The sequence below is a fragment of the Macrosteles quadrilineatus genome, unplaced genomic scaffold, assembly GCF_028750875.1.
Source record: "Macrosteles quadrilineatus isolate MER2022 unplaced genomic scaffold, UCM_ALF_1.0 Scaffold_8__2_contigs__length_117827958, whole genome shotgun sequence".
Lineage (NCBI taxonomy): Eukaryota > Metazoa > Arthropoda > Insecta > Hemiptera > Cicadellidae > Macrosteles > Macrosteles quadrilineatus.
The window spans coordinates 103,675,158-103,691,552 of NW_026542601.1; the positions used below are offsets into that span (position 1 = coordinate 103,675,158).

The following is a 16,395-nucleotide window of genomic DNA, read 5'->3' on the forward strand; positions in this document are numbered from 1 at the left end:
ACTCCGAGGATCGTGGATCAGAGGCGCTGTGGCATACGCTTCCGAGTCATACCGGCGCATCAGCATGCATAGCTTATCTAACTGTTCGCGGAAAATTGTTATCTGTATCACTGTCGCTGTCAAAACGTATAATTTGTAGGTTAAATTTAAATTAAATATAATTAAAACCTAACCAAACTAACCAAACTTGCTGATAATGATAAACTCGAATAAAAGGTTTACTAATCGAAAAAAAGCTCTGTTCTAAAAATAAAATTATAAATGTCTCAAGTTCAATTTTATAATTTTTTAATTATAAAATTAAACTGTCATAACCTAACCAAACCAACCAAACTTGTTGATATGAAAAAATTTGTTGAAAAAAGTTAGTGCTACCAGCGGGATTCGAACCTGGTACCTTCAGATTACCAGCCCGACACGTTATCCACTTCACCACCCAGGCGGTATCGTTGCGGTAATGGTTGACGTCACGCCATCGGCACGGAGCGGTGGTGAGGGGTTTTTCGATCTGATCCACGATCCTCGGAGTTGCACTGGCACTACTGGCAGTCTAGATGCTTTTATAAACGTCCGTCGTCGTCGTCCAGTCCAGCGCATCGATGTATAATAACTCCCTGGATTGCGCGCTCAGTACAGGTTGAAGTAGGGCTCGAAAAACGGTCCGTCGCTACCTCGCTCTGTCCGCGAGGAGTGGGGAAAAAAGGCATGAGTCACCCTAGTGGCGAGCGTCGCGCCCGCTCTCGCCGTGTATTGCTTGCTAGTTTTGTGGAAATATTCCGAGGATAATTGGTTGTAACGAACTTAAGGAGGTTTTATAGGCAGATATAATTAATCTACGTACTTGCTCACACTTTGTAGAGTATGTGTCAAAAGTAAAGCTCATAAGAAATGTAGTGGTGATATAAAAGTTAGATTTATTTATATTTGAACAGAGCAAAGTATATCACAATAATTATTTCATCACATATGCATGTTATCATTTGCTTCGGTGAGGCCCAATTATTATTGAGAGGCTATGCATAATTAAGAAAATATATTTTGTTTATATTATAGTATGTTTCCTTGTCATACTGTGATTAACGTGTTTGGAAAACATATTATGTTGCTAAATAAAATGAGTGTATAATATTTAATGCCAATATCTCAAATGTATTCATTATTCTCACTGAAGTAAAATAATAACAAAATATTTTCTTAGGTATTAAATACTGCTGTGAAATCCAACATTTATTCTTTGATTCGAAGAATTTTGTTAACTATAGACTACCGGTAAGCATTAAAATGCATAAACATACGCCAGTAAATTTAGTTACCATTCTCCGTAATGTAATGACATATTTGATGTAATATAATGATAAATGCTAGGAACTCGGTTTCTATATCCCGTAAACTGATGCTGAGCTGAGCCGGCCGAGCTCCTAGCGCCAATGCCGCGCCAAGCGATTATATGCCTATTTTTAATCGCTTAAAAATGATACAAGCAGGCTCCGTATCAAAAAAAGCTTCAAATAAAAAATAAAATTCATACTTTGATCTAAAACTTTGCCGCAGGAATTTTTTTCCTGACCAAAAAATAAAAAAGTTCCTCGCTTACTACATTTTTCATGTTTTTAATGGTGTTAAAAAACAATCATCTGTTTTAATTTGCCTAAATAAATTATAAAAAATATGTTAATGTAAAAACTAGCTACATAGTAATGAGCACTGGTTTTTCCAGAAAAATAATATATCAATTTGAAATTTTTTATGTTAACAAATAAGTGTAGCAGAGCTGTATGTTTGTGTAAAACAGAGAGGTTCATTCGGCCCGTCCGCCTCGGTATCCCGCCAATTCGATTGGCGGGCACTGACCGTTTTTCCACCACCTATAGCGGCAGCGCGCTATCCAGTAGAGTAGAGTTATTATACATCGATTCGATGGTCCAGCGAGGCAGCGAGCGAGCGAAACCGACGAAAGTGAGCGCGAGCTTCAGCTTATAGCGTTGAAATTAACCCGGCCGGTTAGCAGCACCGGCTTAAAATTTAAATTATTAGGCTAGTTTTCGAACTAAAATTCTGTATTTTTACAGCGTCCCTGTGTTTTCATTTTACACTTTAGAATTGTTTTCCTCAATTTTGTTATCGTTTACCTGTTGTCTTAGTGACATTTCTTCTGTTTTATTTCTTTACAGAAAAGAATATAACCGAAAAATGGTAATGCTTACAAGTATCCCAGCTCCAACCGATGGTATAGAACATAAACAACCGCGTACTCGATTATTTGTAGGAGATCAAGAATTTGGAAGTGGTATACTATATATCACGGAAAGGTAAGAAAAATGCAACACAAATAAACTTAGGCCAAGGCTAAAAAGTTAGCTTGGATTTTACTGGATTAGGCATTATCCAACACAGGTAAGTAAAGTTACCGGTAATTCAACAACTAGAGTGTAAAGATAAGTAGGCCTAGCCCCAAGTTAATCATTAATCAGCTTTGTTAAAAAAATTCAAGGCGAAGCTCTAATGACAGTGTGGCGTTCTTAAACCTAAGTTATACCTTGGTTTGTGCCATAGGGTTGTCATTTGAAGGTTGTTATGCCTATAGGCTAGGCCCTAGTAGGCCTAACTAACAGTGTTCATTTTTATCATGTGACTTGTTGGGTCACCCTTTGCTTTGCTTGATTGATAGGCTAGGCCTACACTCAATATGCGCACAGTGGCCCAATTTAGCCAGATTGGGCATTTGCCCATGACAGTAATTTCTGGGGGGTGGGGGTTGTGGAATTGGCTATTTGTAAGTTAGGCCTAACTTACCTATTTCCATAAAATTTGTAAATAACTAAGTTAGTAGGGCCTACATTAAAATTGGGGTTGAGGGCGTCTGAGGTTTGACTTGTGTGCGCCTACTCTTAACTTAAGTTTAAAAGCCGGAATCTGCATGCACAGATCTTCCTAATTGAATAAAAGCCAAATGCCTTGAGCGAGAAAAAGATAGAAAATTCACATGACAAAATAAATGTAGAATTGGTAATTATTTGGTATGTCTACAACGCGATATTATGTACTTTTTTGATGTCTACTTACAGTATTTTTCACGCTGAATCCAAAAATGCAATCAGTTTTTGTCGGAGAGATTCCTAAATGACCGTACAGTTAAATAATTAATATTAAGCTTCAGTTTTGTTGATTTATTAACTTATTTATGGTATGGACGAGTCCAAGTGCTAGTGGCGACTAACACTTAAAGGGGAGGAAGGATTGTGGAGTGGAAACAGCTGTTAGTTATTTACCATTCAATACAAAAACAAAAATCTTAATAACATTTAACAACGATTCAATTAGTAAAAGCAGACGGACTTCTAAGACGTTCCGGAAATACAGTAACACAAAAACAATAACTTACATAAACTATTAATAAAATCAACACTAATCATCAATAAATTTAACTTATCCTCGTAAAATGCAAGGATTTGTCCCCAGACAATAACACGACCACTACCGCATCAGAAATGCCAAATTGATACGAGGCTATGTCATTAATGTCAACTGTCAACTGCCACTGTCACTGAATTACTGTAATCTAATCAACCAACTAAAGGATTACTACGCTGAAATGCGCCCAGGAAATAGATCCAGATTAAACATCTGTATTAACAACTAATTAATTATCAAGTAAGTTTAATTATTGTTGTCGATTTATGTATTAGTAATGGCTGATATTTGCAATGCGTGTGACCTGAATTTTTATGAAAGTGTTGTATTTGATAATAGTGAAATTAAAAGTTTTTTAATTAAGCACGGGGTTTTGAAAAACGAGACAAATTGTCCAACGTGTAATTCAAACATTAAAGTGAACGATCAGTGGCTATTTAGATGCTGGAATAAAGTATCAATAAACAAGAAAAAAGCGAAAAGGTGTCATTGGGTGCGATCTTTCAGAGTAGGCTCTTTTTTCGGCAATTCAAAATTACAAATCCTTACGCTTTGGCGATTAGTTAATCATTACCTTTTTTTTGACCCACCCCGGCAAACATTTCTTGAAACAAATCTCAATCTCTCAAGTAGTACTGTTGTGGATTGGTATTCGTTTATACGAGAAGTGTACATTGACGATTGCGTAACAAATTCGGAAAGACTAGGCGGGCCAGGTGAGATTGTTGAGATTGACGAAGCGAAGTTCGGGAAACGTAAGTACAATCGAGGTAGGCGAGTGAAAGGAAACTGGGTGTTGGGGGGAGTGCAGAGAGGCTCGACCAAAACATTTTTAATTCCCGTTCCTGACCGTTAAAGACGCACACTCATTCGATTAATCCGCCGCTGGGTTTTGCCTGGCAGCACAATCATCACTGACTGTTGGAAGTCGTACAGCAGATTGCGGGAGTACGGCTTCCAACATTTAACTGTGAACCATAGCACTGAGTTTATTGATCCCGTCACGGGCGCTCATACAAACCGAATTGAGCGGTGTTGGAGAGACGTTAGAGACCACATCCCCAAATACGGGGTGAGGTCCGAACATTTCATCGGGTACCTGGCAGAATTCCAATTTAAAAAACGGAACCCGAACAACAAGCGACTCCACGCGTTTTGTAAGGCCGCAGCAAAGCTGTATAGGCCAAAGTACTAAACAAGGTAGGTTGGTTAAGTTAAAATATTTTCATTAATGCATAAGCTATGTATTATATTTTAAACTAAGGTAACCTAAGCTAACCTAATCTAATCTAACCTAACCTAACCCAACCCAACTTTAATATTAATTTTGCTAACCTAATCTAATCTAATCTAACCTAACCTAACCCAACCCAACTTTAATATTAATTTTTAAATCGTATTTCATGTCAGAAAAGGCATGTGAGGAAGATAGGTCGGGTTTTATGCGGATTCGTGACTGTATTAAGTGTTTTGAAGTGAGGTTAGATTAGGTAAGTTAAAGGTTAGGTTATTATGAACCGACTCATTAATTTATGCTACTTCCAGACTGTTTTTGCACAATTTAATAGTGGGTGAAACACAATGAAATAACGATATCAAAAATGCGTAAGCATTTTACAATACTTTAATAGCGTAAGCATTTTTGATATCGTTATTTCATTGTGTTTCACCCACTATTAAATTGTGCAAAAACAGTCTGGAAGTAGCATAAATTAATGAGTCGGTTCATAATAACCTAACCTTTACCTTCCTAATCTAACCTCACTTCAAAACACTTAATACAGTCACGAATCCGCATAAAACCCGACCTACCTTCCTCACATGCCTAAATAAGAACTGATTCTGATTATCTCTGGTTTCAAAACGAATTGATTTCATTCCGCATTAAGTATCGAGTACAAACAGCTGTTTGCTCTCCTCCTCACTCAGTCCTCAGTCCACATACAGACCCGTCCAGACCACGCCATATTGCCATCAGTATAGCTCAATGAACCTTAGATTCGTAATGTTGACCCTCGTTTTACGATCATTTAGGAATCTCTCCGACAAAAACTGATTGCATTTTTGGATTCAGCGTGAAAAATACTGTAAGTAGACATAAAAAAAGTACATAATATCGCGTTGTAGACGTACCAAATAATTGCCCAGTTGGCAATTCACCTTTAGTACCTATTTAGTTAACAAGATGTAAATATATTTTCAGCAAGGTAACGTGGATAAACGACAACGGAGAAGGCATTTCGTTCCTATATACAAACATTGGTTTTTATGCTGTATGTAAGGACATTCAACATTATGGGGCTGAATGTTTGATCCTGTGGATAAACTCAGTATGGTTGGACGGTAAGAAACTTTATCATAGTCTAACTAATTCATGTTTTGTTATAGTAGTTTACGCAACGATTGCGTAAAGATAATGTTAACGACACTAGTAGAAAATTTAAGATACGAGCCTTGGCGAGTGCCTTAAAAACTTCTACGGGTGTCGATAACACTATTTACACGAGTTGCGTACACTACTTTACCTACAACGGTGTTTTAATTACTAAAAATCACTACTCATAACTTGAAAGAGAGGTTATGTTTTTGTTTATAACATCTCATTGCCACTGACAGAGAAGCAAGGAATCAAACGCTAATTCACTATTGCACCAATCAACAATTAAATTTGCGTGAACAGCTGATTAGTTGAATTTCGAATTATTACAAGTTTGCTTCTCCTCTCCCAATCCTTGAACCTCATTGGTCCGTTACCCGTGTTGTTATGAGTAAAACTATGCTGTTATGAAAGTAAACAATGCTGTTATGAGATACTTTTCAATTCTAAGAACTGTACTGAAACGGCTACTTTAAAAAACGGTCGTAGGTAACAGTTTTAACAATTGCCTGATATACATAGGTATTAATTACATATGTGTTTACAAATTAACATCATACAGTGTTACGTCCCATTGTAGTACTGTATGAGGCTAAATTTTGTACCTCATTAATAATATCTGCTTTACTAAGAATTTAGAAAATTTCAACGAGGATGTCGACTGGAATGTGTAACCAGCAAGATCCTGCCTATTATCGCTTGGCCCATTCTGAGAGAGGTAAATCATCTTCATCTTTGTCATCAGGTGAAAGTCCTGATTTCCTGAATCATTTGGAGATTGTTCTTGGTGTCACTTACTTTTAAGCATTGTCAACGAACTGGATGGCATCCAACACAATATTATAACTTGTGCAGTGCCAAAGCAGATTATTTTTTTTAAGCTGCTTGGGGTACAGTAGTGACACCTAAAGCCTCTGATAACCTTAGTCTATTATAGTCCGTCCGTTTGGCTATGATGATACCGAGCGGATTAGGAACCTTCTCGGAACTCAACTCACCCTCTTGACCTGTTTGGTCTGGCTGGCCGGAGAGAAACAATGACTCGCCTACTGTCACACTACCACAGATCTGTAGGCCTAACTTTTTTTGTTTTAAGTTCAAATAAATTGTTCTTTATAAATTTGAGTTCTACATGGAATTCCAAAAATAATGAGCCCATACACGATGTGGATACAGATTGTAGATATTAAGTATCTAAATCGTGTTTGGACTCACTAAAAAAAATTTATGTAGAAATCAAATAGGCTTACAAATAACAATTTATTTTAACATAAAATAAAAAAGTTACATATCTGTGGGACTGTGACAGTAGGTAGGTAAAAGCTTGGCAAGCAAGTCTGAAGGGTGAGTCGAGTTCCGAGAAGGTTCCTAATCCACTGGATATCATAGCCAAACAAACGGACTATAGCTGGTGATGCCTGTGCAGTTGGGCGGTAAAAACATAAGCTCAGTGTTGGCCAGCTTCAATTTTGGGTGAGCTGCACAATTGTCAATTAAAGAGAAGTATTTTCCTATTTTTATGACACTTCTCTGTCCCACTTCATCGATTCTTCTTCGAATATGGCAGAAATCATTCATCCTTTCTTGTTGGCTGTCTAAGTTACAGGCAGATTTTTTACATTTGTAAAACATCAAGGTCGTGAACTTTTGCCAATAACTAGAAGCTTCCTTTTTCTTACCCTGTAATATTTGCACAAATAAAATCAGTCATTCTTTGTTTGAAGAGCTCAACCAATTCAGAACAGCTTCATCAATATCACTGCTATTATATCCTCTGATTCTTTTCACATTTTCCCTATCTTTTTAAATACCTTCAAAATGTTGTCCTTGTTCTTCAAAAATGATCCAAAAGTGGAATAAAGCAACTCAAACTCCTAACACACGTCTTCTATCTTTTTTTCCTTCTTTACACACATGACAATTTAACAATTACAAAAAAAAAATACAGTAAAAATGCAAAAAAAAAAAAAAATAGCCTACAGTAAAGAAATACAGTAGGTAATGGGGATAACACACGCTTTTCTACTATCGGCAGAACCTTTAGTTTGACACTTGCCATGATTGCGGAACTATTAACTTAAGTTTTGTGTCGGGGATGGGAGGGTTAATGCGACAGGACAACACCAGGAGGGAGAGGATAGATGCAGGGAGGGTAGCACAAAGGACTGCCAAAGGCTGTCTCTAAAATTAGACTCGTGCGTGACTTATAAATACGTCTGCGCTGCACTAAATTGTGAACATCGCACATTCTAGCCATTTTTACAAGGTGTAGAGTGCTGGATTTTGTTGATGTCATAAGGTTATAAAATCTGTTGACGATAAATGCTTACACTTTAAGTTTAGCGGGGCTTAAGCTTGAATGACGTTATAATATGGCTAAGGCCATAACTTAAGTTGCACTTTTTTGATCTGAAATCAAATGTTAATAACCAATTTGGTTTTAGCTAAGTGTTTTTTGTGTCAAATTGATCTTTCTGTTGAAATTCACCATTAATTAAGTGAGTGTCTCTTTGTGCCATTACTTTGTTTGTCAAGGTTCAAATGTTACATAATTTTTACTGAGTGAAATGTTATTGAACAAATTAGGCTACAATATTACCTCGCAAACTTTGGTCAGTATTTTAGGCTGAATATGAAAGAAGAGTGAGTGTATAACGGAGTGAGATGATCTGTGTAGCTTTGCTACTGACAAAGACCAGCTGTCTCTTCAGTGTTGCCACACAGCTTCGAAAGAAATCCGTCCTCACAAGCTTAAAAATCCCGCTTTTTCCTCTCCAATCCGCGCACAATTCGTTAAAAATACGTGCACAATCAGCGCACTCTGTAAATTAACCTTTGAGTCTAATAATGTAGTGCTAGAAAACAAGTTTCCATTCATTTTTTGATCTATAACGAAATGTAACACTCAAAATATGTTACAAGATGTTTACACTTACCGTATGTGTGCATTCAATACTAATTGAACATAGCAAAAAAATAATCAGTGATAAAATATAATGCTATTGCATTAATACAAAAATTTAAAAATTACATAATCTATTAAACTATTTTATTGTTTGAACAAACTTTACATATAGCAGTTAAAAGTTTTAGAAATCAATCAAATGCAATATTATAACTCCTTAAATATGTGGTTAGAGGTATCAATAAATTAAGTCAGGTATTGTTGGTTTTCTCTTATTTGTGAACTATACAAACAAACAATACCCCCGTCGCAGTAAACCTGCATACTAAGCGAATTTCCATTTACCCGGCTTGATTTCTACTAAAATATTCCCTATAAACTTTCAGATTTATTTCCTATTTAAATAACATTAATTTTAGTGAGTAGTTAGGTTTGCTGCTACGGGGAAGATGTTGAGGTGTGTTTTTTCAATTGAAATATTGATAGCTTAGTATGAAACTAGTGTCCCTGTTGCTCGAATTCGAGCAATTTTTAAGTATTAGATGTGTTATTTTAAAAGGAATAACGTTCATCATTTCTGATGACTTTTAAAGATTCGACCCAAAGATTATGGAAATATTCCAGATGTACATAACAGAATATATAAATTTATTCAGGCTCTCTCGCTTTTTATTCCATTGTAATATTTACGCCAACCCGAATTCAAATAGTAAATATTTCATTTCAACCAAGTCAGTAAATGTTTCTAGCAAACTGTAAAATTAGCAAACTTATTGACTGTTTAAAATTAACATATGTTCTTCTTCTTACTTTTAATTTCTGACAACAGCTGGAGTTGCATAATAATTTTTGTTTCCCATGTTAATCTTATAGAGAAATACAAAACTTTAAAGGGTCCTAGGGCCTCACTCCCTGATTATTTCCCTAAAAAGAAAGTTTCCTGCACAACTTCACGTTACGCTCTATCCAATGACACCAAAAACATGTAAATCGGTTCATTAGTTTCGGAGGAGTAATTGTCACAAAAAACATGCTTGCGTATTAAATAAGTATAGATAAACCAAATTGCCAAATTTGATTAAAATGCATCCATAAACAAGCAAACTAGAACAGTTTATTTATTCTCCATAATAATAACATGGGAATTTTAAATTTACAATTTTTTTAATTTTCTCCGTAGTCAATGAACATTCAAAAACACCTCAATATACTAAATTATTTGTTTTTTTAAGCTCTTCAAAATGGTCTAGAGAGAAATTTAGAAATTTTAAGTTTTTAGGGTCAAAAATGAGAAAAACCCATTTTTACCCTATAAAACCCCTGATCCCATGGTCCGATTATGCTGGTTCGCGAACTCGTTCGAATAAATGTAGGTTTACACGTTTGTACCAAATTTAATCAAAATCGGATCAATTTTGCTCGAGTTATCGCGCTAACGGACACATATATAAATAAATATATATATATATATATATATATATATGAATTTGAACGGATGGTGTTTTTGGCCTCTGGGGACCTCAAAACGAAAAAGTAAATCGGTCCCGGGTCTAGGTCTTACCATGGAAATTCGCTAAAAAATTGGAAAACAATGTACACAAAACCAAAAGTAAAAAATATTACTTTTTGTTTTCAAACTAGCCTTAGCCTGATGGACGATGTTACCTTTGAAAATGAAAGTGCATTATTGTATGTCAATTGTTCTTTTCAAAACTAACCTAATACATTAATAATTGTTAGTATCAAATATTATAAAGTTGACTAGTTCGTTTTGTTTCTGTTGGTTGGTACTTTGTTTTGTTTGCCTGTTTGGTTAGGTTAGCAGTGTTGCCACAAACCAACGTCTAGAGGAAAATTACTTGAACGGGTAGTAAAATATCCCTAGAAAACGATTAAATCTCTAGAAGTGACAACATAGAGACGTAGAAGTAAAGGGAGTGAAGATAACACAACAACAATAAACAACAAACAATAACAATAAATGTACTCAAGAAAAATCATCGATCATTCTTGAATACACTATAATATAATCCTTAGTTCATATACTCATAAAGTGCTCCTCTTGAGTCACAAAGTACAAAGTGTCCCGATTTGCCGTTGAAATTCCCATATATTTTCAAATACTTGACAATTGGGTGAAATCCGCTCACAAGCCTAATCCGCACAAAAATCCACGCAAAAAGCGTAATTACGCGCAAAACGTAATTACACTGTGTTTCTTAGCCACAACCATTTATTAAAAGCCTAAAAATGATCAGGGTAACCGGATACAGTATTGAACTATTAAAAAGCTATTGACTTTTCTGAGGAACAAACCCTTTTAATTTGTATGCGAATTATATTGGTTGATTATATATTAAGTTTTGTCAATGCTCTATTAGCTAATTTGTTATGAACACAGATGCTGATGGGAACCGAGAAGAAGATAATGATGAAGACGTGGAGACAGTGTTGAGGTTTGCTCCGGAAGACAAAGACCAATTGGATGCCATGAACAGAGCAATGACTTTCTGCCAATCACTTCATCCGGACCCTATTGACTCATTCTCAGAATGTAAGTTATTTCGGAATGTCAATAAGAGATAGCTCAATCGGTTTTAATGCCGGTTCCAAAGATAATACTTACACAAGGACAAGAGGCCAGGGAGTAGATAACAATAAAGAGATTTATTTCACAAGAGATAAGTAAAACATTTAGCAGAGGTTGAGAACTCATTTTGAGATTTATACTTCACACATAGACCATGTGTGTAGGATTTCCTCTTTACAAATATTTTGTTAGTTTTTTTTACATGAACTTAATATTTTATGTAGCCTACACTACATTTATGTATTGAAAATTTAACTTTCATGTTCTTAACAGGTCTTTGAAATCTTGGTGGTTCGCTGCATTCTTGTATTTTACTTATTTTCAAAACCATAAGTAAAGTTTTGTAAAGTTGTTCAAGTCAGTCTTTCAATAAATAGGCTAGCTATTCTTATATACTTCATATTTCTAAAACACCCCTGATAAAGTTACCTCATGTGAACTGATTTAAACATGCTTATCTGATTCTGATTGATATCAAAATGTTTACAAATGAAGAAAAGCACTTAGAACAATAAAAGTTATCGAATCTCATAATTTCTTTGAAGAAAACAAGTTGGTATTTGGCCAGTTGTATATATGATCTAGTGTTTTTATTTAATTTTACTTTAACTATTTTAAAATCAGTTTTAAACCTCTTAGTATTTAGAATGTGTGGACAAACTGCAGAAATGGATGAATTTGTAAGAATATTAATTGTTAATGGTTTTAAGAGTTATTTATTCAGTTTCAGAAGATGACTATGAGGATACTGATGACGAGACAAATGTGTGGGCAGGTGGAGATTCAGAAAACACAAATAGAAATGGTAAGAAAAATAACATGGATTGCTACACTACCGTGGTCTTTCCTGCATAAATGTGTTACTAGGTTATAGCCACTGATCTAAGTAAGTGATAATTCATCTGAGCTAAGCCTGTGCTTCGTAAGTACTAGTACTTTAGGCTAATAGCTATTCATAAAATGGTTTATTCTTTCTACCTTTTTTGTTTATCCTTGAACATCTTGATGGAAGATTATGAAGGAGGTGGTTTGTTTTTGTAGTTACGGTTTGTATTTGTCCTAAAGAAGATCCATGATGATGAAATTGAGCCTCTACTGACATTTGCAGGGTGTCTACCAACCGGGAAATCCGGGAAAACCGGGAATTGTACTTAATTTTTTACTGGCCATGAAATGTACGGGAATTGTCCTTAAATGCCAGACAATGTCCTTAAATTTTTAATGGGCCATAATTTTATCGATCGCTAGTTGGTTAGGAGCACATAAAATGTTTATCAGATGTTTGTTTACATTTTCATAATTTATTACTAGAGTGATTATGTAAGTTAGCAGTCTCAAACCCATTAATATTTTATCACGACAATCAAGTGTCAAGTCAAGTACTTCCAAGAACTGTTGACTCAGTAGTAGCTTAGCTCATAAAAGTTGTATCACTTTTATTCCCATACAACTTCTTTATTTATTACTAGAGTAATCATTATTAGATCCCAAACATATTTTATCATGGAAATAATTGTTTTATAATGGCTGTTAAACTTCACTTCTTACTTGTACTTTAGTCTTGAAGATTCAATTTGCCGCTGGCCATTGCCTAGTGCCATAAAACTGTTTATGGTTTCATATAAAACATGTAACTAATCTACAGTCTTATTTTGTAAGTTAAACCCTTTTTTATGGATATTTTATCTTTCAATTGACAAAACCACAAGCATTGTTGTTTGCATTAATTTTTTATCTCTACGTAGGCCTACTTGGTTTCATATTATGTCATTGCATTTTCTGTATCTTTGTACATTGTTGGCGTTCAGGTTTCATTTTTTTTATTTCCCATATTTATTTATTGCGTTGTATGCTTTAAGCAATCTAAATCATATGAACTAGAATGATGATATTGTAGTGACTTTGCTGATATTATAACCTCATTGTTTGTTACTCAGTTTATATAGGCCCTCCTAAATAATTAGGCCTAGGCCTGGGTATTTTGATTCTTTGAAAGAGCTGTAAAATATAGTAAGAAAATGTAATTGAGCCTAAGATAAACTAATGATTGCTGTAGGCCTATGTTGATGTTAACTTTGCAAATGAAAAGACAATTTAATCTTACTCTGTGCTTACTGGTAGCCGCTTACCATACCGATTTTGTACCTAGAGCCGAGTTACAATATATTCATTATGGATTACAGATTTTTTTTTTTTAAAGTAGTCAAGAACCTAACGTTGTGCCAGGGCGAATAATGCCAAATTAATCTGCCTGGGTCGGATAAGCTATGTTATGATGTTTCCGTGACTGATGGAGATATTTAGGATTTTGTCGCTATTGCAGGAGACAATTGCGTTTTTCTGTTACACTATAAAAGCTGTACCTAAAGTATATGTTAGTTTACTTTCAATAAGTTTCTGTTTTGAAATTTAATTCTTTTCTATTATTATTTACTTTTCTCTCTGGAACAACTACAATGAAGAACAAGATTAATACAGTCAGGGCCGATTTACCGAATAGGCACGGTAGGCACGTGCCTAGGGCGCTAGGCAATTGGTTTTTTTGAGGGGCGTCAAAAATTGGAAAATAAAAAAATATGTTGTAATTGTATTTACATGCGATCGCGGTAAACCTCTGATAATCCCTCATGGCCGTGTTGATATCATTATCGTCTCCCGTGGCTGTATAGACATCATTATCGTCTTCCGCGATCGCGGCAAATTCTAAATATTTCCCACGGTCGTGTAGACATAATTATTGTCTTCCATGATCACGGCAATATATGAACATATAACGCGGTCGTGAAGAGATTATCGTCGTCTACCGCTAATGAGGCAAAATTCTGATCTTTTCCCTCGGTCGTGTGGACATTATTATTGTCTTGCGCGATCGCGGTAAAATTCTGATAATCCCTCGCGGCCGATTGTATCTCCTTCGGTAATGTAGAGATCGTAATCGTCTCTTGCGGCCGTGAAGACGTTGTAATTGCCTCCCGCGATTGCGGCAAAATGTTGATCATATCCCGCAGTCATGTGAAGATCATCATCGTCTTCTGCGATCGCGGTAATATTCTGCTCATCCCTCTCGGCCGTGTGTAGACATATTATCGTCTCCCGCGGTCATGTAAAGGTCACTGTTGTCATGCGCGATCGTGGTAAATTGACAATTCCAGGTAGAAATACAACATTCATGCATAATTCCCGGATTACCCGACGGTGGTCACCCTTTAATATGGGTGTCCCGTAAGTAAACAGCCAAACTCTATGGGTCTTCCAAAATGGTTCTATGGGTCAATATAAAAATAAATTCAAGAATAGCATTTTCTTTTTCTAAAATCGCTTCATTAACCAGATATTCGCCATTTCATTTTTTTCACATTAACATTTTTATCTTTAAAGTTTTTCAACCGCTCTTTATGAAACTTGGTATAGATGATATAGAGAGAGACCCATGTTAGAAAAAAATAACCTTGACTTATCATACAATTTCAAAATGGTGGCCATTTATTTTAATTTTTTAAACTCAAATTCCTAAAAAATTGCAGATTTTATGAAAAAAATGACTAAAACACTTTTATTTAGAATTTTCAATTCCCTATCAAACGATACCAAGTTCAAAAAGATCGAATAAGAAATAGCTGAAATATTACGATTTTTAGCTGTAAAATGTATAAAAAGGCTAAGCTAGTCAGGTTTGTCCCATTTTGCAACTAAAAATCGTGATACTTCAGCTATCTCGTATTCAATCTTGTTGAGCTTGGTATCGTTTGATAGGGAATTTAAAATTCCAAATAAAAATGTTCTTGTCGTTTTCTCATAAAATCTGCCATTTTTTTTGTAATTTAAGCTTAAAAAATTAAAATGGCCTCCATTTTGAAGTTTTATGATGAATCAAAATTATTTTTTTCTTACATGGGTGTCTGTTACCTTAACATACATACCAAGTTTCCATAATGATCGCTTGAAAAACTTTAAAGATAAAAATTTTATGTGAAAAAACCCAAATGGCGAATATCTGGTTCACGAAGCCATTTTGGAAAAAATGTTATTCTTGATTTTTTGTTTTTTTTTACCCATAGAACCATTTCGTGGAGTTTGGCTGTTTACTTACGGGACACCCTGTATATTTCTAAGGGGCGCTACTATTAGTTGTGCCTAGGGCGCTGACATTGTCAAAAACGGGCCTGAATACAGTTTGACAAATCAGGAATATTATTCTGTAATCACACCGACAAAGGTCCTTAAATGTACGGGAATTGTCCATGAATATTTTATCCAGAATGTAGTAGACACCCTGCATTTGGCAGTTTGCCTTTGTATCAGTAGAAAGCCTAATTCAAACTGTTACCTCGAAAATTAGAAGTCAACCTCTACAATTCAAACTGTGTTACCGTAAGCCTCTGTAATTTGAATTCAGGACAACAAATACACCTGTTGAAACATGAACTGACGCTCTTATTGATGTTCACACGATTTGTTCATTAGTCTCCGTTCTCTCAAACTCCCTACACTTAAAACTGGGACCTCCATAATTGTATTTACTATAACCTCTACAAATCAAACTCTCCATATTACAATCTTCCCATGGTTAGAAATATATTGTCTTTCCTCTGAAATTCAAATTAGCGAGGTTCTATTGTAAGTTTAAGTACATGAATACTTTTTTATAATTATTAAGTTTGTGATTGATTGTTTACAGAGCGTCCGTACTATGAAGAGTACAGGGAGATCCCCACATCAGTCAGGGATGGTGAGAACCTCCCCAAAAAGGTTGTGGAACAACAACAGGATGAACTGTTATATTCCTTGACTAACGGGCCAGTAGATGAGATCATAGAGGAGGCAGAAGAACGAGACCCAACTTGTGTCATATGCCTGGTAAACAAACGAAACAGAGTGGCGGTTCCCTGTGGCCACGTCATCCTCTGCAAGGAATGTCTGCCACAGTTTGTTCACCAGGTCTTATATGGCACAGTTATTAGTTATGGACGATTGAAGAAAATTCGACTGCCCATTACCTGCCCAATATGCAGATCTATTATTGGGAGAGTTATCCCAATAATGAATCTGATTAAGGTGAGCATTAAGAGTTGTTTAAATATGACATCTTCGATCCAAAGTATCCGGGTTCAA

At 35.5% G+C, this 16,395-nt stretch overlaps 1 protein-coding gene across 1 annotated transcript in view; it reads left to right on the plus strand.

The window, feature by feature from the left end:
- The first annotated feature begins 2,000 nt into the window (after nt 1-2,000).
- The window catches only part of LOC129001054 (methylosome subunit pICln-like), a 29,215-nt gene continuing 14,820 nt past the window's right edge, over nt 2,001-16,395 (plus strand). The window contains exons 1-5 of the mRNA XM_054428207.1: nt 2,001-2,309; nt 5,615-5,754; nt 11,095-11,247; nt 12,008-12,088; nt 15,962-16,338. Coding sequence (XP_054284182.1) covers nt 2,191-2,309; nt 5,615-5,754; nt 11,095-11,247; nt 12,008-12,088; nt 15,962-16,338 — 870 coding nt within the window. The 5' untranslated portion in view covers nt 2,001-2,190. The remainder of the gene's footprint in view (nt 2,310-5,614; nt 5,755-11,094; nt 11,248-12,007; nt 12,089-15,961; nt 16,339-16,395) is intronic.